Here is a 24,680-nt window from a genome sequence, read left to right as displayed (position 1 = left end):
AGCAGATGCTGACAGAGCCTGGAAGCAGTTACCGACCCAATGCTCTGTGTGTCCAGCCCTGAGACTTGCTCAGAGTCAGGTAGTTTCATAGCAGCCTTAACTGCAGAGGAAGGAAAAACAAAGGCTTTCAGAGCGTAAGGCAACTGTCCCCTGGTCAGTGTATTCATATGCTAGAGCTGCATAACAAAGTACCACAATGGAGGCTGGCTTAGAACAACAGAAATCTAGAGGCTGGACATCCAAGGTGAAGGTGTCAGCAGCACTGTGCTTCCTCTGAATGAAGGTGCTTGGGAGGGATCTGTTCTGGGATTCTCTCCTGGCTTCTGGCAGTTCTTTGGTTTGTGGGAGCATAACTACAAACTTCACCTGGCATATTTCCTGTGTGTGTGCCTCTGGGTCCAACCTTCTGTTTCTATAAGGACACTAGTCGTACCAGATTTATAAGTACCCTCTACTGACCTCAATTTTAACTTGATTGACCTCTGTAAAGACCTTCTTTCCAAATAGGCTACATCCTGAGGTACCTGGGGCCTAGAACTCCAACCATACCTTTTTTAGGGGGACGCAATTCAGCCCATTTATGCTCACTAGCTCAGTAAATGGCATCATCAGTAAATGGCAGAGATTTTAATTTAGGGAAATCTGACCCCATAGCTTGCACTCACAGCCAGACCACTCCAGATTCTGGCTCTGACGTTCAGTAAACACCTGTGCACCAGTGGCCGCGGCAGCTTCAGGAATGACCTGGCTGCCTCTTGTCCGGGCACTGCCCTGGGATCCCAGTGGGGCTCCAAAGCCCCGTGACTTGAGCTCATCTCAGATTCTGCAAATCTAAAGAAGGAACATGGCTCGGGGTAGAATTTCTTCAGCAATAGGCTTTTCACACAGAGGAAGGGTTATGGAGGTGAGGGCTGTCATCAGCAATTAAGTGTTAAAATATTTAAAGACCTGGCCTTTTGTATTGATAAACAGCTTGTAATTTAGCAAATGGGTTATTAATAAGGAGCAGCCTCTGGAGGTAAATCCTTGCAGCTCAGGCCAAGGGTAGTTACAGTTGGACTGGTTGTTATGGACGTAGTTTTAATAAAGCAGCAGGGGCCTCATTTAAATGAGTTTAAATTAGTTCCCTGGAGCCCATCATATGATCCTGTTGCTAACAGATTAAGGGAAGCGACATTTTCCACCCTGGATTGCTTACAGGACCTGGGAGAACAGGAATGATCCATCAGCCAGCAAAGTGATCTTCTGTTTTCAGAAGTACATTTTAGGTCCTTACTCATTAGTTAATGCAAATATTAATTCACACACATGTTCGTGTATGCATCCTACAAATATTTTTTTTATGTTTATGTATTTTTGAGAGAAACAGAACGTGAGCAGGGGAGGGTCACAGAGAGAGGGAGACACAGAACCAGAAGCAGCCTCCAGCTCTGAGCTGTCAGCACAGAGCCCGACACGGAGCTTGAATGCACCAACCATGAGATCATGACCTGAGCCGAAGCCAGACGCCTAACCGACTGAGCCAGCCAGGCGCCCCCCTACAAATATTTTTTAATGTTTATTTATTTTTGAAATGAAGAGACAGAGTGCAATAAGGGGAGGGACAGAGAGAGAGGGAGATACAGAATCTGAAACAGGCTCCAGGCTCTGAGCTGTCAGCACAGAGCCCGACGCAGGGCTTGAACCCACGAACCACCAGATCATGATCTGAGCTAAAGTCAGGTGCTTAATGGACTCAGCCACCCAGGTGCCCCTGCATCCTATAAATATTTATTGAGTTCCATTGTATCCCAAGCAGCATGCTGAGTGTAGGGGCTACAACATAGTTGATTCCTAGCATTTGTTGAAATGCATCATGATTCTGTTGGTTTCCTTCCATGTTTATTTATATGGGCCTTTCTCATAAAAGTAAGTTTCAGGAAGGTGGAGACTATGTCTATCTTGTTCTGGTTCTCCCGACATAATCCCTTCCTGCCCTCAGAGAGCTTGCAGTGGTGTGGTGTGTGTGTGTGTGTGTGTGTGTGTGTGTGTGTGTGTGTTTCCGAGAGAGAGAGAGAGACAGAGAGAGACAGAGAGAGACAGAGAGAGACAGAGAGAGACAGAGAGAGACACAGAGAGAGAGAGACAGAGGAACTAGGCAAATGCTGTGAAGCTATGTATGTAGCTATGTATGCTAATTCATAATAGGGAATGAACAGAGTATTGTAGGAACAAGGGAAGGGGCCAGTTAAGGGTCTTTTAAGTCATTCAGGCTGAGCCTTGCCAAGGGGAGGAGGGCCCACTGTGTGCAGAGAAGGAGCAGACCTTCTCTCTGAAGCAAGAAATGTGGCTCATATGAGCTCCAGTGTGATTTAGAAAGTGATTGGCAGGGTCAATTCAAGTCTGTTCAAGGACCTCGGGAGCTTTGGAAGGTTTAAGCATGCGTGACATGGTCAGATTTCGGGTTTAAGTAGATCGGAGGGGGTTTTCCATCCCAGAGGCCAGGAGAACATGGAGAAGCAGAGGTGACGGAGGCTGGGCACATTCCTGAGACACTTGAAAATCTAAAATAGCGTTTCCCTCCCATCAAGATCCTGACATACCGCTAAATGTCAGGACGCTCTAGGCGGGCGTCTGCCTCTTTGTCCCTCCCTGAACCACCAAGGGCACCAGCTGATCCTAGAAATTTGTGGGCACAGAGTGTGTTCGGAGGAGGAGAGTTTCCTCCACCCTGCTCCCCATGCGTGGGTGAGAATCCACAGCAGGTTTTTGTGCAGTTGCTGGGCGGGGCGGCCAGGCTGTGCGTTCCCCTCGGTGCTGCAAGAGACTGGGCGTTCCGATGGTGTGAGCTCACGACAGAGGGACACAGTCCTGGACAAAGTGACATCCAAATCCAATCCGTGAGAAGAAGGGATAGAATTGGAGCAAATAACACCTGGGCCCTACTAACTGTACCCATGCTGCAGCCTTAGGACCAGGAAACTGAAATACAGGGAGAAGTGTTCCCTGGAACCTCGTTGAGGGCTGATTCTTCGGCCAAGAGCCATGGCTGTACCCCTCTCCATGACTGCAGAGGGGAACAACTCAGGGGCTTATTCATCTGTGTGAGAGGCACCTTCCAGGACTCAGCTTTCTGCCGGTGGAGCATAGACAGCAATCCACAGGCACAGGTTACCCTCTGGGCCTGTGGCAGTGTCCTGGCAAGTGTAGACAGTAGCGGGGGGCCCTGCACTGCTCCCCCTACTCTTCCAGGTAGAGATACATGTCAGTGGTTCCAACTTCCTGCTTTCATTCTCCAACACCAGCTCCTCCCTCCTCCTCAGCCTCCTTTCCTTCCTTCCTTCCTTCCTTCGGCAAATATTGGCTGGGTGTCGACAGCATCCCAGGTGTTGTACAAGGCACTGGGGAATCCAGGGGTGAAGAAAACAGACACACAGAGAGAGGCGTTGACTATAAACAAACACAACATACACACATAATATCCTATTTCAAATCACAGTCAATTCTCCCGGTAGGGCTGATAAACCATCCAGGAGATGGCTTACTCTTTTTTTAAATCTTTTAAAAATGTATTCATATTTGAGAGACAGAGAATGAGCGGAGGAGAGGCAGAGAGAAAGGGAGACACAGAATCTGAAGCAGGCTGTAGGCTTTGAGCTGTTAGCACAGAGCCTGAGGTGGGGCTCGAACTCACAAACCGTGAGGTCATGACCAGAGCCAAAGTTGGATACTTAACCGACTGAGCCGCCCAGGTGCCCCTCTTTTTTTTTAATTTGTGGTAAAATATATATAATGCAAAATTTCTCATTTATCCATTTTTTTAAAAACAGCTTAACCTTTTTTAAGTGTACTGTTCTGTTCAGCATTAAGTGCATATACACTGTTGCACAAATGCTCACCACCACCCATCCCGAGAACTCTTTCAGCTTCTCAAACTGATACTGTACCCCCATTAAACACTAACTCCCCATCCCTCCTGCCCCGCCAGCCCCTAGTACCCAGCCTTCTACTCTCTGTCAATGAGTCTGACTACTTCAGGAACACATACAGGTGGAGCCATATAGTATTTGTCCTTTTGCGTCTGACATCTTTCACTAAGCGTGATGTTTTTGAAGTTCATCCATGTTGTAGCATGAATCAGTGCTTCCTTCCTTTTTATGGCTGAATAATATTCCACTGTATGGACGGACCACATTTTGTTTGTCTATACATCTGTCAATGGACATTTGGGATGTTTCTACTGTTTGGCTATTATGAATGATTCCGTAAAAGTATCTGTTCAAATGCCTGTTGCTTTACTCTTGTCCATTTAAAAAAAATCTATGACGTGGGGCACCTGGATGCTTCAGTTGGTTAAGCATCTGACTCTTGATTTTGGCTCAGGTCATGATCTCACATTCGTGGGTTCGAGCCCCATGCTGGGCCCTGAGCTGACAGCATGGAGCCTGCTTGGGAGTCTCTCTCTCCCTCTCTCTCTCTGCCCTCCCCCACCCCTCTAAATAAATAAATAAAATAAACTTAAAAAAACAACTGCGATGTGATGTCTGGCACTGTGCTAAGTGCCTTAAACATGTTACCTCCCTTTAATCTTCACTGTAGTCCTTACAAAGTAGATATCATGATCTTTCTCATTATCTTCTCTCTCTCTTTTCTTTCTTCTTCTTCTTCTTCTTCTTCTTCTTCTTCTTCTTCTTCTTTGAGGGAACTGAGTCTCAGAGGAGTTAAGTCGAGGTTGCCCAGCTAGCACAGTAAACCCTGTGCTTTGACTCTGCTGTCCCACCACACTGAGGCTTGCCCCTTTGCTATGTCCACATGTCTTGGCTGCAGGGTCCTTGTGACCCTTTGTCTCCATCTTTTGTGTCTCCAGAGCTAGCTGTAATTAGAATAGCAGCAGCTAGTTCAGCTACAGGACTGTCCAGGTGTACCTGTTTTTATAAATTGTATACAGCCCTCATTTCAAAAGGCTCCAGAGTCACCTTGCCCAGGTTCTCCCATGCCCGCTACCCCTTATCAGCTGGGACGACACCGCTGCCGTAGGATATCTCATTCACCAAGCTCTAGCTCAGCAACTTGGCCAAAGTTGAGGGAACCGATACGGTGGAACGTTATTCAACTGTGAAAAAGGAAGGAAACACTGACGCATGCTACAGTGCGGTGAATCTCGTATACATCATGCCGAGCAAAGGAAGCCAGATACCAAAGGTCACACACCGTATGATTCCACGTACATAAGATGTCCAGAAAAAGCAAATCTACAGAGATCGAAAGTGGATTAGTGATTGCCTAGGGCTGGGGTGGGGGCAGAGGGGACAGACTGTAATCGGTAGCGAATTTCTTTTTGGGGTGATGACAATGTTCTGGAACGAGAGAGTGGTGATGGTTGCGCAACTCTGTGAATGTGCTAAAACTCACTGAACCGAACACTTTAAAAGGGTGCATTTTATGGTATGAGAATTAGATCTCAGTTTTTAAAAAAAAAAAGTTGGGGGAGCTGAGAGGATAGATTCTTATCTGTCATGGGGTCTCCCAGGCTTCAAGGGGGCAGGTGGGGTCTTCAAGGAAGGCTCCTGAGGAGTGTGACAGGGGAGGCAGATGCCTTGCCTGAGGTCACGCAGTGGTCAGTGCCCCGAATGCAGCCTGCAGCGTGGAAAGGGAAGACAAAGTTAATGTGGTCCGGATCTTCTCTCCACTCTCTTAGTGGAAGGTTTGGGATAAGCAGCTTCCAGCTTTTTTTGAATTTGCATGAGGAAGAGCAGGAAGGAAGGGGGGGGGGGGAGGAGAGGAGGCAGCAGCTGTCAAGTGATTAGCAGAAATAGCTTTTCTGTACTTTATAGAATCTCACTCTTTTTTAAAATTTAAATTTATTTAACAAATGCTTATGTAGAACGAACCATGTGCCAGGCACTGTTCTCAGCACTTTACAAAAACGGACTCCTTTATTCCCCCCCACACATCCCACAACACAGCAAGGTAGCTACTTTTCTTATTCTCCTTTTAACAAATGAATGCATTAAGGAGCTCAGAGCTTGAGGACTCCTTCAAGGCCACACAGCTGGTAAGAGGCAGAGACTTGGACCCAAGCCCCAGAGTCCATGTTCTTAATGGGTATGCAATGCTGTCATTCATTCACTCATTCATCATGTAAATGTCTACTGAGTGTTGACTATGTCACTTTGACAAGTTGGGGAGGGGGGGTGGGAGGGGAAAAAACTCACTGCCAGGGGCCGATGACTTCTGATGTCAGAAACGGGTACAACGGAGGGCTCATTGGGAGTGGATGACTCCACTTGACAGATGAGGCTGAAGGGAGAGAGAGGACATGCTGTGCTCAAGGAGGTAGGTTCCTGGGTGTAGGCAAGTCTGGCTAGGAGGCCAGCCGCCCATCTCCACTTGCTAAGTGTGTCACTGTGGAGTTTTGCAGGATAGAGGCCCACGGGAGGCAGTCAACGGAAGTTTCCACTGGTCTCTGCCTACCCCAGCTGTGGCCCTGCATGGGCGGGTTCTGGGCCTTGGACCAGCTTCCTTTCTGAGCCAGGAGGCTTGGGTGTCCTTCTCCAGCCACCTGGCAAAAGAGCTGTAACTGAATCCCTTCTGCTACTTTGTGTCCCTGAGGGGGCCAAACCATGTGTGTGTTCGGCACAGAGAAACCCAGGCCTGATTTGTGGGAACAGGAGTCCGCAGAGAGGATCCTGTGGGCTGTTTCATCCTCTAAGACCCTATCATGGGCCAAAACCAAAGGTGCCCCTGACTCACAGGTTTTAGGCCAGCAGGACTCAGCATTTCCAGACTCTTGACGCTTGTGATGTAGCTAAACTCCCCTGAGGGGCAGGGCAGAGTGGTTCAGGGCTGAGGTCTGGGTCAGACCGGTTGCGCTCCAACCCCACCACTTACTGCCTGTGTGATGCCTTCCCAAACCTCCACCTGCTTATCTGTAAAATGGGGAAATTCGAATTCCCATCTCGGGGCACTGCAAAGAAACACAGTTAGCGCCCTAAAAATATCATAGCAACAATGTCTGACACTGGACCTCACAACCCCAGGGACTCTCTGGCTGGAGGTATGCCACTGGATGGACCCTGTATTTTGGGGCCCCCGCCTTCTGGATGGAGCCTGAGTTCTGGCCATTCCCCTCACCAGTGCCTGGCATGTCTCCATCGATGCAGCAGCCATTACTTACTTGAGGAAGGTAGCACCTTCCCTTTCAGGGTCAGGGACAGTTGTGCCCACGCACCCATCTGCTGCCGCCCAGCCCTCTGCCCTCCGCTGTTATCTGGGGGCTCCAGATGGAGCTCTTCTGACAAGAGGTTTGTTACAACAGGAAGTCAGCCTTCCTTGGATGCATGCGTTGAATCCATGGCCTGTCACTCCCCTCCCAGGACACCTTTCTGGGGCTTTTTGGATCACCAGCAAGTTTAAGTTATTTTTTTCTTTGCTTGTGAGCATTTATTAGCCCTAGTGTGTCCCAAGAACTGAGACAGGCATGTGTGAGGTCAGTGCTGTGGAAAAGCATGTAGCCCAGGCCTCTGGCACACAACACACAAGCTAGTACATGGCTAAAGGATGTGATAAATGGTATTGAGGAAATGAATGGGCTAAAAGGACAGAATAGGGAAGAAGACAGTCTTGCAGGGGAGAAGGTGGGGGAGGATGTCCCACAAAGAAGGACCAGCACAGATGAGTCCCTGAAGCCAGAGTATCTCTTCAGCCCCCCGGTCCAGGTGTCCTACCTCTCTGGAAACCCCAGTTACTCAAGCCTTCTTCTTCCTTCACTATCAAGTAAATTGATTAGTGGTCCAAGCAGACGGAACGGCCAGTGCAAAGGCTCTATGGTAGGAACAGGTGGTGTGCACATGAGTGTCCCGGGGCTGACATTAAAAAGTACCACAAAAAAAAAAAAATAAATAAATAATAAAAAGTACCACAAACTGGGTGGCTTAAACAGCAGAAACTTTTTTACTCCATAATCTGAAGGCTAAACGCCAGAGATCAAGGTGTTGGTAGAGTAGGTTCCCTCTGCAGGCTTGAAGGAGAATCGGTTCCAAGTCTTTCTCCTACCTTCTGGTGTTGCTGGTAATCTTTGGAGTCCTTGGCCGGTAGAGGAATCACCCAAACCTGTGCCTTCATCTTTACATGGTGAAGACACTATATGAGTGTCTGTGACCAAATGTCCCTCAGTCATATTGGATTAGCAGTCTCCCCCCCACCCCCACTCTAGTATGACATCATCTTAACTAATTACATTTGCGACGACCTATTTCCAGATAAGGTCACATTCAGAGGTACTGGGTAGGACACATGAATTTTGTTGGTGGCAGGAAGGGGGCACAAGTGAACCCATAAAAATGTGTTTTAGAAAGAACAAGGTCGGGGGCACCTGGGTGGCTTAGCCAGTTAAGTGTCTGACTTTGGCTTAGGTCATGATCTCACAGTTTGTGAGTTTAAGCCCCGCATTAGGCTCTGTGCTGACAGCTCAGAGCCTGGAGCCTGCTTCAGATTGTGTGTGTGTGTGTGTGTGTGTGTGTGTGTGTGTGTGTGTGTCCCTCCTCTGCTCACACTCTGTGTCTCTCTCAAAAATAAATAAACATTTAAAAAAGCAGAAGAAAAGAAAAGAAACAGCAAGGCTGGCGTGGCTGGAGCGGAGTGAAGGTGGCTAGTGGGAGAGATTGCCTGGAGCCTGGCTGGCCACAGCAAGGAGTGTGGGACACATTCTGAGCATCTAGGCCTGTTCTGACTACGTCATTTCATCCGGGGAGAAGGAGAGACTGTAGAATAGTCAGAGGAAGTGCAGAAACTCAAGGGCAGTGTGGCCGCCGCTAGTAGGAGTTGAAGTACTAAGTGTGGAGAAGGGGGAAATTGTGACCACAGGGCCCCAGGGACAATGCCTGGCTGTTTCCCAGCTGCCCAGGAGAACAAGCGAGCTGCTGAGCAACGTGTTCCTGAAGGAGTGGGGTACTGGGCCACAATGGGATTCAAATCCACATTCACCAGTTTTCATCGTGTGACCTTGGGTTAGTTACTTAGCCTCTCTGGGTTCCAATTTTTTCATTTGTCAAATGAGGATGCCATTCAGAGGACGAAATGGAAGAAAATGCACAGCTGGAGGAGCACAGTGAAGGCTCCTTGAGTGCCAACTGCTCTGAGACAACATCTGGTGACCTCCTCACCATCCCATTTTACAGATGAGGAAATAGAGGCTCAGAGAGGGCAAGTGACTTGCCCAAGGTCCCTCAGTGAGAAAGTAGAAGAGACATGAACTGAGCCCGTCCAGTTCCGAAACACGCACCCCTTTCCTTCCACATGCTTTCAAAAAAGGTCAACATCCCTCTGCCTGTCACAGAGGTGGGCCCAGGCCAGCGCCTCTGGCTCCCTCCTGCATTGGATCCCAAGGAAGTACTCAGATAGGGCTGGTCAGGAGCAGTTTTTGCAGACCTGTGTTCTGCTTCGTTTGAGTCTTGTTGCCTGGGGAATGAAAATTCTGGTTGTCTTCAGTGAACCGCCCGGCGAGCTTGAGCTTGGGTTTCATACTCTGGGAGGCAAGCTTGGGATATACCCATTTTCCAGGTGGTAAAAGAGGCTTAGAGAAAGAAAGGATGTGCCTCTGTCAGGAGGAAGTAGAATTTGCCCAGCACAGAATTTGCCCACTTCACTTTGTCCACCAGGCTATGCAGGCTTCTGATAAGTGCCTGCCTACTGCACACTCTCCCCTGGGGAACAGAGGCTCCTTATTCTAACCCTGGTGTGTCTGCCGTGTCTGTACAAGGCAAGCAGCTTCAACATATGGCCGGAAGATGCACTGGGCCGGCCTTGTGGGGCCTGGGGTGACACTAAGGGCACCAGGCACAGTTCCATCTCTTCCTTGCCCCTCCCCCGCCTCTGCCCTTCTGAGCTGGGAGGAGCCGGGAGGGATGGGGGAGGAGGTGCATGTCCTCAGATGCCTGCACTATTTTTGGAGCTGCTTTGATCCTGATTCCGGGGCACGTGGACTGTGACAGGCTCTTGGAGCAGACCCCATTTGCATACAGTCGGCTATGGATGCCGGCTTACCCAGGAGGCTCCTACCCTGGCACTTCTGGAACCGGGCACAGACTCTCGTCCTCCAAACTGGATGCCTTGTATTTCTTTTGCTTTCCTAACTGCCAGGGCTGGAACCTCCAGGACAATGTTGAACAGACGTGGCCAGAGTGGACATCCTTGCCTTGTTCCTGATCGTAGGGGGAAAGCATTCCATCTTTTGGCATTGAGTATGATGTTAAACTGTGATTTATCAGGTTGAAGATGTTCCTTTCTATTCTTCATTTGTGGAGTGTTTTTATCATGAAGAGGTGTTAGATTATGTCCAGAGTGTTTTTCTGAAAGATGCCTTCTTTTAAAATGTTCCAGGCAAGCTCACTTTTTCTTCTGAGGGTGAAGTCTCAAATGCAAATCCAAAGAGTGAGTTGCAAACCATTGCTCAGGCACTGGTGTGTCACAGCTCTTAAACAGGTGTCTGCTCTTGTAAATGAGACCACAGCCCAGCAGGAGGGAGGAGGCTAGAGCCCCCAGCCCAGCAGGAGGGAGGAGGCTAGAGCCCCCAGCCCCCTTGACACTCACTCCCCCTCTGCCCCTAGGCCTATGAGAAGCGCTTCCCCACCTGCCCGCAGATCCCCGTCTTCCTGGGCAGCGAGGTCCTGCGCGAGTCCCGCAGCGCAGACGGGGCGGTGCACGTGGTGGAGCGGAGCTGCAGGTTGCGCGTGGAGGCCCCGCGGCTGCTGCGCAAGGTGGGTGGGGAGGGGTTCCCAGAGGTGCCGGGGGACCCCACGGAGGAGGGGACTGGAAAGGGGGGGATCTGGGGGCGGGCTCAGGTGGTGAAGCCAGTGAGTATGCATATGAGTGTAGGTGCTGGTGGTACACGTCCTGGGGTTGGGGTTGGGGCCTGAGGAAAGGGGGGGTCGTTCTAGGTCGGAGGGCCGGTCTGGGAAGGACAAAGGCCTAGGAGCTAGGGACTGGGGCTGGGGCTGGTGGACAGGCTCCGGGTGGGGCACAGGGGGTCTTGGGGTTTTTGGGTGTTGGGCTGGGTACGGGATACTGCTGGCTGGTGGGCAGGCGCGGGGTCTTGGGGTCTTGGTGAGTCTCGGTATCCAGCGGCCCCCACCCCCTTCGCTGCTCCTTCCCTTGCAGATTGCCGGCGTAGAGCACGTGGTCTTTGTGCAGAGAAACGTGTTGAACTGGAGGGAGAGGACCCTCCTCATTGAAGCCCACAATGAGACCTTCGCCAACCGCGTGGTGGTCAACGAGAACTGCAGCTACACTGTAAGCCTGCGTCCCGCCCCCTTCCTGCGTCCCGCCCCTTTCCTGCGTCCCGCCCCCTTCCTGCGTCCCGCCCTCTTCCTGTGTCCTGCAGTCCACGCATCAGCCTAGCTGCCTCTCCCCTGCCCCCAGGGCCTTGTCGGATAAATTGCAGGACACTCACTTACATCTGCAATTCAGATATACAGCTGATACTTTTCTGTTTGTTTAAATAGTCTCAAATACCGCTTGGGACATACTTACCAAAATATTATTCGTTGTTTATCTGAAATTCAAATATGTCATCCTGTATTTTATTGGGGAAAGCTGTCAACCTGCCTCCTCCTCCCTCTTCTCTCTGTCCTTTTCTTCCTCCTTGAAAGGGAGGCTCATTTACGTTTGTTTTTTTTTTTAATTTTTAATGTTTATATATTTTTGAGAGACAGAGAGACAGATCATGAGTAGGGGACAGGCAGAGAGAGAGGGAGACACAGGCTCTGTGTCCCAAGCAGGCTCCAGGCTCTGAGCTGTCAGTACAGAGCCCAACGTGGGGCTCGAACCCACGAACCATGAGATCGTGACCTAGGCCAAAGTCAGACCCTTAAATGCCTGAGCCATCCAGGGGTCCCTATAGTTTCTTCACTGTAGAATGGGGTTAATGATGACACCTCCCACAGGGGTTATGGTGAGAAGTAGGGGAAGAAAAGTATCCGAAACCCCTTAGAAGAGGGCCTGGCACATACCAAGCCCTGTATGTGTGTTACCTTTTCAGGTCATTAATAGTCATTATTATTATTCTTCAGTACACACTGACTGAGCATCGACTATGTGCTGGGCACCCGGCCAGAGCCCGGACTAGTCCCCCTGACCTTTGTTCTCACAAGGACCTCCATTCCAGTGGCAGATACAGACAAGAAAAAAGGTCAACATAATCTTACAACTTCACGAATACTAAGAAGGGATCCAGAAGACAGGATTAGGGAAAATAAGAGGAGAGGCACTCTGTTAGGTGACAGTGTCCCACTGAAGCCACCAAGCTGAGAGCTGGTGGATGAGAGGGCTGGGAACAGAGTTCTGGAGTGGGAACAGCATGTGTGAAGACCCAGAGGTGGATGAGTGAAGTCTGGGAATGGGGGCTGCTGGGGCAGGGTCCTGCTGCCCCCGGGTTGGAGTGAGGGAGGAGTCTGGAGGCGTTTGCTGGGATGGAGCCCAGCTCTGCCACCTCCTTGCTGAATGATGTTGGGCAAGTTGCTTCCCCTCCCCAGGCCACCCCTTGCATACCTGTCAGCAGAGCCCGCCTCATCCGGTGCTGGCTGGAGTCTATGAGACAATGTAGGTAAAGCTCCTTTAGCCTGTGCTAGATCCCCAATGCTAGTTTTCATGATGATAACTCCAGTGTCGTAACTATGGTTCATTAGAGCCTTCCCTATGGGGGGAAGGTGGGGAGGGTGGGGGCATTGCCTTGTGTATCTGTCCCATCCCCAACATTTGGCATGGTGCCTCGTATACAGCAGGTGTCCAGTAAATGCCCATTGCTTTTTCTTTCCACACCTCCAGCTCCTCTGGGAATTGGACCCAGAATATTCCAATGCTTACCTCTAGGGAGTTGTGTGGGTGGCAGCTTTTTATAAATCACTTTTAGTGCATTTATAATATGTATTTAGTGCATATTTCTCAGCATGAGTTCTACCAACCGCTGAATTAACGTCACTGAGGCTGCTTGGGAAATGCAGGTTTTCAGGCCCTGCCCTGGACCTATTTGGCCCAGGCATCTGCATATTTACATTTTTTTTTATGTGTATTTATTTTTGAGAGAGAGAGAGAGAATGAGCTGTGGAGGGGCAGAGAGAGGGAGACACAGAATCTGAAGCAGGTTCCAGGCTCTGAGCTGTCAGCACAGAGCCCAATACGGGGCTCGAACTCACAAACTGTGAGATCATGACCTGAGTCGAATTCGGATGTTTAACCGACTGAGCCACCCAGGTGCCCAGCATCTGCATGTTTCACACACTCCCTGGTAATACTTCTGCCCGGGAAAGTTTGAGAGGGACTAAGCCTGGATCTGCATAGAAGCTCTGTCAGCAAAGTTTGTCCGTGTGTGTGTGTGTGTGTGTGTGTGTGTGTGTGTGTGTATTTGTTTACAATAAATATGTAACATAATAAATACTTTAAAATATATATTTAAAATATGTAATAGTTATATATAACTTACATATAATTATATATTAAATACATTAACTCATTTATAAAGTTTATTTTGAGGGAGAGAGATAGAGTGAGAGATAGTTGGGGAGGGGCAGACAGAGGGAGAGAGAGATTCCCAAGCAGGCTCCACACTGTCAGTGCAGAAACTGACGTGAGGCTCGAACCCACAAACCATCAGATCATGGCCTGAGCAGAAACCAGGAGCCAGTCACCCAACCGACTAAGCCACCCAGGTGCCCCTAAATATATTACTCATTTAAATATATCATTATAGAACAGTTTTTAAGGGACAGGCTTGCAGATGCCAGACCCACTTCCTTCCAGCCCCTCATGAGAAGGCTCTTTGTTCTCTAACACTTGGCATTGTTCTCCGGGTGGGGTTGCTGCCCCCCCCCCCCACTCCGGTATTGCCATGCTGTCTACGGCATGCTCTGGTTGGGCCCAGATCACCAAGAGAGCCCTGAGAGAGGGCACTGCATCCCCCACAATGAGACTTGTCACTGCGGCTGCCTGGCTTTCAGGTCCACCCCGAGAATGAAGAGTGGACTTGCTTTGAGCAATCCGCCTCGCTCGACATCCGGTCCTTCTTTGGCTTCGAAAGTGCCTTGGAGAAGATCGCCATGAAGCAGTACACAGCTAACGTCAAGAGGGTAAGGGGTGGGCTCCATCAGTCACAGGGAGGAAGGTACACAGACCTCAGAGCCTGGTTCAAAACCTGCTCTGACACCTGACAACCCAAGTGACATCGGGCAAGATCGATCCTTAACCTTCCTTGGCCTCAGTCTTTTCATCCATAGAGTGAGTATCCTAACAATGACCATAACACACAAGATAATGAGTGGAAACCACCTGGCCTGAAATGGGGGCACCATAATCATTATCCAGATGCTCCCTGATGTTTGAGGCTTGTGTAGTGAACTCTGGACAGAGGAGGGGCATTCTGTGGTGCTTTTTCCTGGTTAAAATTGGTTGCTGTGTAAAGCTCTCAGACCTGTCCCCAAGAGGCCTTTTCGCATAATGAAACGGGTGAAATTCATTTCAACAAAGTATTTTAACCCACATGTTACCTATAGAAAACCTACCAATGAGCTATTTTACATTCTTTGTTCCGTCCTAAGTCTTGGAAATCTGGTTCATATGTGATGCTCACAGCACATCTCCATTTGGACCAGCCACATTTCAAGTTCTCCGTAGCTACGTGTCAGGGGTGGGGCTGCAGCCAGGTGGGGGTGACTCCCAGGCTGATGAGGTTATCCCTGCTCTCCTGCCCTGCGGCTCATATGCCTCTGGTCTCTCTGGCTTCCAGGGGAAGGAGGTGATTGAGCATTACCTGAACGAGCTTATCTCCCAGGGCACCTCTCACATTCCCCGGTGGACGCCTGCCCCCGTCCGAGAGGAGGACGCCCGCTCCCAGGCTGGGCCGAGGGATCCGGGCTCCCTGGAGGTTGACGGCCCCATCGGTGCTCCAGGCCCTGCGCCTGAGGTGGTGGTTACAGACGGTAGGTCCCTGTGGCTGAAGCCAGCCGGCCAGGCCTGTACCCTTGTGCCCCCCACAACCGCCCCAGTCCCTGGAAACCTGCTTTGTGTTTGCTCACTCCGAGGGGGAAGAGTTGCTCCGGGTCCCCTTGGGAATGGGTCTACGAACTGGAATGACTCAGCTTCCGCCCTTTCCCGCTGCTTTACCCTCTCTTCCTTCCTTCCGGCCCAAAAGCCAGAACTGGTTTATTTCTAAATCAGGAATTGACCTGATCTGGTGCCTCAGGGCTGCCCTTTTCTCTGATTTTATTACTATTTTTAATTATATGAGTAATGTATGGAGATGGTAGAAAGAAATATTCAAACTTCTTGGAAGATGTAAATGAGGAAGTAAGACTCTTTTCTTCTCTCTGGAGGCAATACTAATTTTGTGGTCGTATTTCGTGAAACTACCTAGGCATATATATGTACATACATATACACACATGTGTATATACAGGCATGCATACCTGTATAATTTATGCTGAGCCAACATTACACATTCTACTTGATGTTTTGCTTTTTTTCATTTACTAATGTTGCTTGAACAGCTTTCTATGTCAGTGCATCTGTTTTAGCACTTTGCGGTATCTCATGGTGTGGCTGCACCATAACTTATTTATTCATAACATTTATTGTTGGGGCGCCTGGATGGCTCAGTCAATTAAACGTCTGACTCTTGATTTCGGCTCAGGTCATGATCTCATGGTTTGCAGGTTCAAGACCCATGTTGGGCTCTGCACTGACAGCATGGAGCCTGCTTAGGATTCTCTCTCTGCCCCTCCCCTGCTCGCTCTCTTTCTCTCTCTATTTCTCTCTCAAAATAAATAAATAAACTTAAAAAATAAACATTTATTATTATTTTTGTTAGTTTATTTATCTAGTCTTCTCTTTATGGACATGAGGTTTCCAGTTTTTAAAACATAGAAATAATATAGTGTATCTTTGTACTTAAGTTTAGTTACTTGTTTTGAGAGAGGGAAAGCCCCAGCTGGGGAGGCACAGAGAGAGAGGGAAACAGAGAATCCCAAACAGGCTCTGCACGTGAGTGTAGAGCCTGATGTGGGGCTTGAACTCATGAACCATGAGATCATGACCTGAACTGAAGTCGGACACTTAACGGACTGAACCACCCAGGTGCCCCATTAAGATTTTATTTTTAAATAATCTCTACCCCCAACATGGGGCTTGACCTCACAACCCTGAGATTAAGAGTCACATGTTCCACCCACAGAGTCAGCCAAGCAACCCTATAGCATAAAATTTTTACAGTTGAATTGCTGGGTCAAAGGTTATATGCAGGTAAAATTTTGGCAGATTTACCAATTAGGCCTTCAAAGATTGGTTGTGCTAATCAATGTTCCCCCAAAAGTGTGTGGCTGTATCTATTCCTGACTTCACTCTGGCTCCCCACGAGACTATTATTAAATGTTTTAAACTTCTGAAAGCAAAAAGTGACCTCTAGTAAATTAGTGATTAGGCCTTTCCTCATGAATGAGGCCAAATATTATTTTCTCATGCTTAGTGACTCCATATGGCTTTTTTGTGAATCTCTCTGTTCTTGTACTTTGTCTATTTTCCTGTTTGCCCATTGATTTCTTTCTTTTTTTAATTAAAAAAATTTTTATTTATTTATTTTTGAGAGAGAACGAGACAGAGCACGAGTGGGGGAGGGGCAGAGAGAGAGGGAGACACAAAATCTGAAGCAGGCTCCAAGCCGTCAGCACAGAGCCCAATGTGGGGCTCAAACTCATAAACCGTGAGATCATGACCTGAGCCGAAGTCGGAGGCTTAACCAACTGGGCCACACAGGCATCCCTGACCATTGATTTCTCATTGCTTTGTAAGAACTCTTCATATGTAAGGCAATTAGCCTTTTGTCATATTTTCGATTTTTATTGATAATGGGAAATGTTTACAATATAATTTTAAATAAATTAAAAAAAAACCCTAGGACACAAAAGTACACATACTCCCTGAGTTCAGTTTTAGCTCTGTGCATTTGTGCTCATGATGATTCATTCTTTTGGGGTCACTGAAATGTCAGGCTTGGCTTTCTTAGAGATATGCCACATAACCAGTAAATTACATCTGGGGCATTGTGTAGGGAGAACAAAATTCATTCATTCACAAATATTTATTCTGTACCAACTCTGTGCTAGCTGGCTGCTGCTGTATGTGAACTTTTAAAATATTTAAAAAATTAGGGGCGCTTGGGTGGCTCAGTCCGTTAAGCGACTGACTTCGGCTCAGATCATGATGTCACAGTTCGTGGGTTTGAGCTCCACGTGGGGCTCTGTGCCGATAGCTCGGAGCCTGGAGCCTGCTTTGGATTCTGTGTCTCCCTCTCTCTCTGCCCCTCCCCTGCTTGTGCTCTGTCTCTGTCTCTCAAAAGTGAATAAACGTTAAAAAATTTTTTAAATATTAGAAAAATTAAAACTTCTGCCTCTTCTTGCACACATTGTCTGGTGGTCATGACTTTTACCCTAATTTTGCACCAGGCTTTTCCTTCCTTCGCCCTCTGCACTGTGCTCAGGATGGCTGGCAAGAGGCAGAGTCACCCCCCTTCCACCCTGCTCTGAATCACTGAGCCTTTGTGCTCAGGAGAAAAGGGCCTTCACAGCCGCATAGAGGCCGGAAGGATGCTGGTATCTCCTGTCTCCCTTGTGTTCTCTCTCTCATCCTGTCCACTCCCCCTTACCGTCTCCAGCATCTCCCTTTCTGACCACTCTGTTTGGGGGGTCTGGATGCCACCTGTCCCCATACACCACCAGCATCCCTCCTGCTTCTGTTTACGCAGATGCCTGCTGACCTCCAGCCCTGGACTTTTTTTGTTTTAGAGGGAACCATTAGGTCCTGCTGCTGGAGGTACACACATTCCATTTGTTTTCTTATTGTGCCACCTGAACACAAAGAACGGGCTATACTCATGGGGGCTGCTCTTTGTGGACCGTCTACCCACTGCGGAGATGCTAACATGCTGGTGTGCCTCACCATGCCAGCATCTGCCACCTCAACAGTTAAGAGTGGGCAATGGGTGGGGCGCCTGGATGGCTCAGTCGGTTAAGCTTCTGATCTCGACTCAGGTCATGATCTCATGGTTTGTGAATTCGAGCCCTGTGTCCGGTTCTGTGCTGACAGCTACAGCCTAGAGCCTGCTTCAGATTCTTTGTCTCCCTCTCTCTCTGCCCCTCCCCTGCTCACACTCTGTCTCTGTCTCTCAAAAATAAATAAATGTTGAAAAACAATTTTTAAAGAGTGGGCAATGGGACCTCAGGTTGAGCCCAGCCTCTAAATGCCCACACATGCTGACCCCCAAACAGCCCCATTGTGCAGGACAGGACTGAACAGTGTTTGGAATGATCCGTGCAGCTCCCAAGCTGTATTTTGGGGTCAGGGCTCTGTCTATAAAAGGCCTCAAGCCCACAGAGGGGCTGGGAGGTGGGAAGGCAAAAGGAACTGTATTTACTGACCATCTCTTGTATGCTTGGTGCACCACATGCATCCACTCGCTACTTAACCTGTCTTGGCCTCAGTTTTGTCTTCTGTGAAGCGGGGACAGTAGTGTGCCTGCCTCACTGGGGCGTCGGGACAGCTCACTGAGATGGTGCATGTCTAGAAACATGAGTGCGTATTGTTAATAATCTTCAGAGATTGGGTAGCTCCAGGGGGTGGGAATTAGCTTGATGTCCGAAGTCAGAGGAGACAAATCACTTGCCACTGTGAGATCCAAGCTGGCCCCACCATGAGTTTTCAGAAACCCCTTGGAAAGGGCCAGCAAGACCGGAAGATGTGGAGCCCATGTGGCTGTTCTTGGGTGAAAGGGCCACCGTACGGCTTGGAACTGCATTTCAGATCTGAGGCGGCCAATGCGGTGAGGGTTCCAGAAAGGGTAGACCATGTGTAAAGAGAGTGGCATCGCCCTCTGGTCCTGAACGCCTCAACCTTCTGCAGGGGACAAGCTAGATGCAGACTACATTGAGCGCTGCCTGGGTCATCTCACACCAATGCAGGAGAGCTGCCTCATCCAGCTGCGACACTGGCTGCAGGAGACCCACAAAGGCAAGGTGGGTGCAGAGCTGGGGCCTATCAGACCATGTTCAATGACAGCCACTCACCCCAGGCACTGGGGGAGGAAGGGCCAGGTAAACAGGCTAATGTAATCAGCAGTACTGAAAACTTGTATTTTGCCTTCTTTTTATCATGTATCGTCTCATGTATCTGTAACGCATGTTGTGCATACCGTTGATTACAGGGTTTCTCATCCTTTGCACTGTTGACATTTGAGGCCTGACAGTTCTTTATGGGGTGAGGTGTGCCCTGTTGGGTGTCGCGGTATCCTGGCCTCCACCACTAGATGCCGGGAGCTCTTCTTCCCCAGTTGTGACAACCCCAAATGGCTCCAGACTCTAAGCCCCATAACAGGAATGTCCACCATGCATGTAGGTCCCAAGCATGGACTTGACCTTCAGCTCTGTTGAATGAGAAATTTGAGCTTGCTCTTCCTCCCTATCCCCTCCCCATGCTGCGTGTGTATGGGGTGCAGACAAAGAAGTTGCTTTCATGTTGGGCTGTGATTTAACCTGTCTGCCCATTTTCTCATCTGTGAAAGGGGGATAATGCTAGCATACATCACCTAGACTGAATTACAAGGGACGATCCACATAAAATGCCTAGAGTCATGTCTGGCTCGGATGAGCACTCAGGGCAGGGGAGCCTTTACTGGGGCTGGATTTCTCTTGCCTGTCAATATTTGCCCGAGGGAAGGAAGGAGAGCTGGCAGGGACTTGTCACTTCGGCCTATGAATTAGACTCTGGGTTATATGTGGTAGGAACACAGCTTGAGTCAAGGCAAAAAAAAAAAAAAAAAAAAAAAAAAAAAAGAGGAGGGGGCTATTTATTGGCTCATATAACAAACTGTTGAGAGGGATGTATTAATTTCTTAAGGCTGCTGAAAGAAAATGCTACAAACAACAGAAACTTATCCTCACAGTGCTGGAGGCCCGAAGCCTGAAATCAAGGTGTGGTCAGGGTTCTGGAGCCTGCCTTTTCTCCAGCCTTCTGGAGGCTCTGAGAGACAGTCTGTATCATGCCTCCCCCTTCCTGGCTTCTGGTGGCTGCCACAGTCCTTGGCTTGTAGATACGTCATTCCAGTGTCTGCCTTCACCATCACGTGGCCTTCCTTCCTCCATGTGTCCTGTGTCTGTGTCCAAACACAGGAGGGCCCACCTACTCCAATATGACCTCACTTTATCTAATTATATCCGGATAGACTCATTTCCATATAAGGTCCCATTCTGAGGTTCTGGGTAGACATGAATTTGGAAGGGACATCATTCAGCCCAGGGGGCCTGCAGCCTGTCTCAGGGATGTCCCGAATCAGGACTCCCATGCGGTCGGGGCCTCTGAGCTCTTGTATCTGCTTACTTCTGCTTCATCCCCGCCAGACTTACTTCCTCGTTGAGCTTGGAGCTGGGGCTCCCCATAACCTGCAGGCTCACCTTTAGCACCACAGAGAAAGGGCTTCACGTCCCGTTCTTCTGATTTAAATTGTCTAAATGCTCTGATTGGATTGTGCCACCGCTGAGGCCATGGGAGTGGAATGCTGACTGGCAACATCAGCTAAAACCGGCGCTGGTGCTGGGGCGTGGGGAGGACACGTAGCTCCCCAGAAGCAAAGAGATGCCTGAAGAGGGAGAAATGTCTGGCAGCCCAAACTCACAGATTTTCACTACAGCCCGCCCCTTGGCTGTGTCGTTCGCGGTGGAGTGTGTGGTCCTTTTCCCAGCTATATATTTTGCAGAGAAGACAGGAGAACTCATTTTCCACGGTCTTCTCTACTGGGTGAGGGACTACCGTTCTACAGGCTTTACCCTTCTTGTCTCAGATTCCCAAAGATGAACACATCCTTCGGTTCCTGCGGGCTCGTGACTTCCACCTGGACAAGGCCCGGGAGATGCTGCGCCTGTCCCTGAGCTGGCGAAAGCAGCACCAGGTGGATTTCCTCCTTCAGACCTGGCGACCCCCTGCTCTCCTGGAGGAATTCTATGCGGGGGGCTGGCACTACCAGGACATAGGTGCGTCCCTTTACCTACAGAACGCATAGGGGGCCACTTTTCACATTGGGATCTTATTATTTTTCCTTTTGACTCTCCTGGGCATCTGGAGATGCCCTTGGGGTTCACCCAGCCATGAGGAAAGTAGGGCTGGAAGAGACATGTGGACTCAAGGCAACATTTCTCCATGCAGAGGCAGCATTAGCCCACCCTTACTTCTGATCATGGGGACCCCCACACATAATGGCTGCATGGGCACGCATCAGCGCCCTGGGGATGCCATAGCAAATTACCAAAACCCGGGTGCCTTAGAGATGTATCTGCCCACAGTTCCGGAGGCAGAAACCCCAAATCAAGGTGTGGGCAGGGCTGTGCTCCCTGCGGCGAATCTCTCTCTGCCTCCTCCAGCTCCTCGTGGCCCCAGGCGTTCCTTAGCTTGTGGCTGTATACCCACACTCTGCCTGTCTTCACATGGATTCCTTCTGGGTGCCTGTGTGTCCTCTCTTCTTATAAAGACCTCAGGTCACTGAATTTAGGACCCATACTGATCCAGTAGGATTTCATCTCAAGGTCCTAAACAATTTGATCTGCAGACTATTTCCAAGTAATATCACATACAGAGGTTCTGGGTGGATGTGAATTTTTGGAGGACACTATTCAACCCGCTACAAATAAGTTCTCTCTCAGTTTTTTTTTTTTTTAAAGATAGGTCTTCTCTGTAGTTTTTTTTTTTTTTAATCTTTATTTATTTTTGAGTGAGAGACAGAGTGTGAGCAGGGGAGGAGCAGAGAGAGAGGGAGACACAGAATCTGAAGCAGGCTTCAGGCCCTGAGCTATCAGCACAGAGCCTGACGCCGAGCTCGAACTCACGAACCATGAGATCACGACCTGAGCTGAAGTCGGATGCTCAACCAACTGAGCCACCCAGGCGCCCCTCTCAGTTTTTTATTAAACTGCCCTTGATGTAAAAATTTGTATATATTGATTAGGGTGAGAGGTGGACTCTCCTAAAGGACCAGTTGGAACACTTTACTATATAGTCAATTCTCATTATTCATGGATTCCATATTTGTGAATTTGCCTCCTCACCACAATGTATTTGTAACCCCCAAGTCAATACTTAGGGTGCTTTTGCGGTCAATTATGAACACTTTTGGAGTGGTGAAAAGTCAGAGTCATCTGACCTGTATGTCCCCTGCTGAGGTTGAATGAGATGTCCTTCATTTTTTCAGTTCTTACACTGTTAACAAGAGTCCTTTTTAAAGTCTACTTAGTGCTACATTTTTTTTTTTGCATTTTGGGGGTGATTCTGGTGCTTAAAATGGCCCCCAGGCATAATGCAGGAGTGCTGGCTAGTGTTTCAAAGCACAAGAAGGCTGTGACTCATGGAGAAAATGTTAGATAAGCTTCCTTCAGGCTTAGTGTGATGCTGCTGGCAATGAGTTCAATGTTAATGAATCAACAACATATACTCAATAAGGTGTCCTTAAATAGAAACACACAGAGAACAAGGTTATGTATTGATCAGTTGACAAAAATGTTGTGTCTAGAGGCTCGCAGGGACCTTACCCCATATTTTTCCTGGAAGCAATGCTTTAGTACTTCCTGATTCAGTGTTCAGGGTGACTTTGGAAACCATCACTACCATGAATAACAAGAATCGGTTGTATTAGTATGTAATTCCTTATTTTTCCTATTTGCTTTGCCTGATAGAAAGCTAAGAACCAATGTCATCCACTCTCTCCATACTCCTTCATAACATGGTTCATATTTTCTTTTTTAAAAAGCTTTAGGGGTGCCTGGGTGGCTCAGTTCATCCAGTGTCTGATTCTTTTTTTTTTTTTTAATGTTCATTTATTTATTTTGAGAGTGAGAGAGCCTAAGTGAAGAAGGGGCAGAGAGAGAGGGAAAGAGAGAATTCCAAGCAGGCTTTGCACTGTCAGCGCACAGCCTGATGCGGGGCTCAATCCCATGAACTGTGAGATCATGGCCTGAGCTGAAACCAAGAGTCGGTTACTTAACCAACTGAGCCACCTAGGCACCCTAAGCATCTGACTCTTAATTTCAGCTCAGGTCATGATCTCACGGTTCATGGGATCGAGCCCAGCGTTGAGCTCTGCGCCGACAGTGTGGAGCCTGCTTGGGATTCTCTCTCACCCTGTCTGTCTCCCTGCCCCTCCCCAACTTGCACGTGACCACGTCTCTGTCCCTCTCTCTCAAAATAAATAAATAAATAAACATTAAAAAGAATTAAAAAAAAAATAAAAAGCTTCCAGATAAACGTGTAATGTTAGGACAGGTTTTCAGAGATGTTGCTAAGGCCATACAGAGTTCCCACATGCCCCTCACCCAGTTTCCCCTGTGATGTCAGTCTGTGTCCTTGACTCTTGGACACGTTGCTTCTATCACCATAACTGGCATCAGTCCCTCTTGGGAGTGGGTAGAGCATTCGCAAATAAACAGACAGGAGGGGCAGGCTGAGCCACAGCCTGGCACCGCCTTCTCCGAAGAGAAGTTTGGGCCTGCCCTCTCACCAGCACTCCTGAAAAATGTCCCTTCTCTTTATGGGGCCTCCCTGCAAAGACGGCCGCCCCCTCTATATCCTGCGCCTGGGCCACATGGACACCAAAGGCTTGATGAAGGCTGTGGGGGAGGAGGCACTGCTGAAGCATGTGAGTAGGGGTCCTCTCTCCCCGGACCCCAGGGCTGCCTGTGGGGGGAGCAGCCAGGTGAATGTTTGCCAGCACATTCTCTACTTTCCAGGTTCTTTCCGTCAACGAGGAAGGACAGAAGAGATGTGAAGGGAACACAAAGCAGTTTGGCCGTCCCATCAGGTAAGAACCCCCACCAGGAGCAAATGCCCCTGAAAGAGTAAAAACAGCCAAGCTTCACTGGGCATGGACTCAGCACTTTACAGGAATGTCCTCATTTAATTTGTTCAGTGATCCTGTGAGGCAAGACCTGTTATTGTCCCTGTCCTTTATGGAGGGGGAAACTGAGGCTCAGAGTGGCTGTGCTCATCCCAGGTTGTTGCTAAGTGGGTAAGTTACTGTCTGCCTCGGTCTCAAGGATGTTACGCCCGGGGCCTTGCTTTTTGAGGCCAACTCTGCCACCCCAGGTAGCACCTTAACTCTGCCTCCCAGGTAGGCGGACTCAACAGGTGTCATGGCAATCCGGTAACCCTCGTCCAACTTCCCCAGACTCCTCAGTTTCCCACATGATTACTTAGGGTGGCAGGAACCTTCTGAACTATAGCTTGCTCGTCTGTAATGTGGGAATAACATCATGAGTCCCAAGGCGTCTTCGTGGATTATCAAAAGCCACGTCTGTTGAGAGAGAACACAAATGTGTGTGTGTAACACTTGCTGTGCAGCAAGTGCTCGTTGAAGTACCTGCCTCACATCCTCCTTATTACAGTCTGGGAGGGAGGGGCCAGTGGGATGTACATTTCCTAAGGGGATGTACATTGGCTGGGCTGGGAAATCGATCAATAAATCAGGGTCCTGATCCAAAGTGGAATTCACCTGAGATGGCTCAGATGACAGGGTGTCAGGAGGGACTTCTTGCAGCGGTGTGGATGGAAGGATCAAAGGCAGGATGGAGGGGCTCCCAGGGATTAGCCGCTGCAGTAGAACACTCATTTTCCTAATGAATTAGTCC

The 24,680-nt window shown here is 49.0% G+C and overlaps 1 protein-coding gene across 2 annotated transcripts in view; it reads left to right on the top strand.

The window, feature by feature from the left end:
- The window catches only part of SEC14L5 (SEC14 like lipid binding 5), a 44,974-nt gene that overhangs the window by 5,679 nt on the left and 14,615 nt on the right, over nucleotides 1-24,680 (top strand). For both annotated transcript variants that reach the window (XM_045047715.1, XM_003998895.6), the window contains exons 3-10: nucleotides 10,587-10,736; nucleotides 11,137-11,268; nucleotides 13,971-14,099; nucleotides 14,756-14,948; nucleotides 18,919-19,031; nucleotides 20,852-21,041; nucleotides 23,604-23,692; nucleotides 23,784-23,854. In XM_045047715.1, the coding sequence (XP_044903650.1) occupies nucleotides 10,587-10,736; nucleotides 11,137-11,268; nucleotides 13,971-14,099; nucleotides 14,756-14,948; nucleotides 18,919-19,031; nucleotides 20,852-21,041; nucleotides 23,604-23,692; nucleotides 23,784-23,854 (1,067 nt within the window). The remainder of the gene's footprint in view (nucleotides 1-10,586; nucleotides 10,737-11,136; nucleotides 11,269-13,970; nucleotides 14,100-14,755; nucleotides 14,949-18,918; nucleotides 19,032-20,851; nucleotides 21,042-23,603; nucleotides 23,693-23,783; nucleotides 23,855-24,680) is intronic.

Source organism: Felis catus, chromosome E3 (assembly GCF_018350175.1).
Source record: "Felis catus isolate Fca126 chromosome E3, F.catus_Fca126_mat1.0, whole genome shotgun sequence".
Lineage (NCBI taxonomy): Eukaryota > Metazoa > Chordata > Mammalia > Carnivora > Felidae > Felis > Felis catus.
The sequence above is the reverse complement of the archived record's forward strand: the minus strand, read 5'-3'. Positions and strand labels throughout refer to the sequence as shown.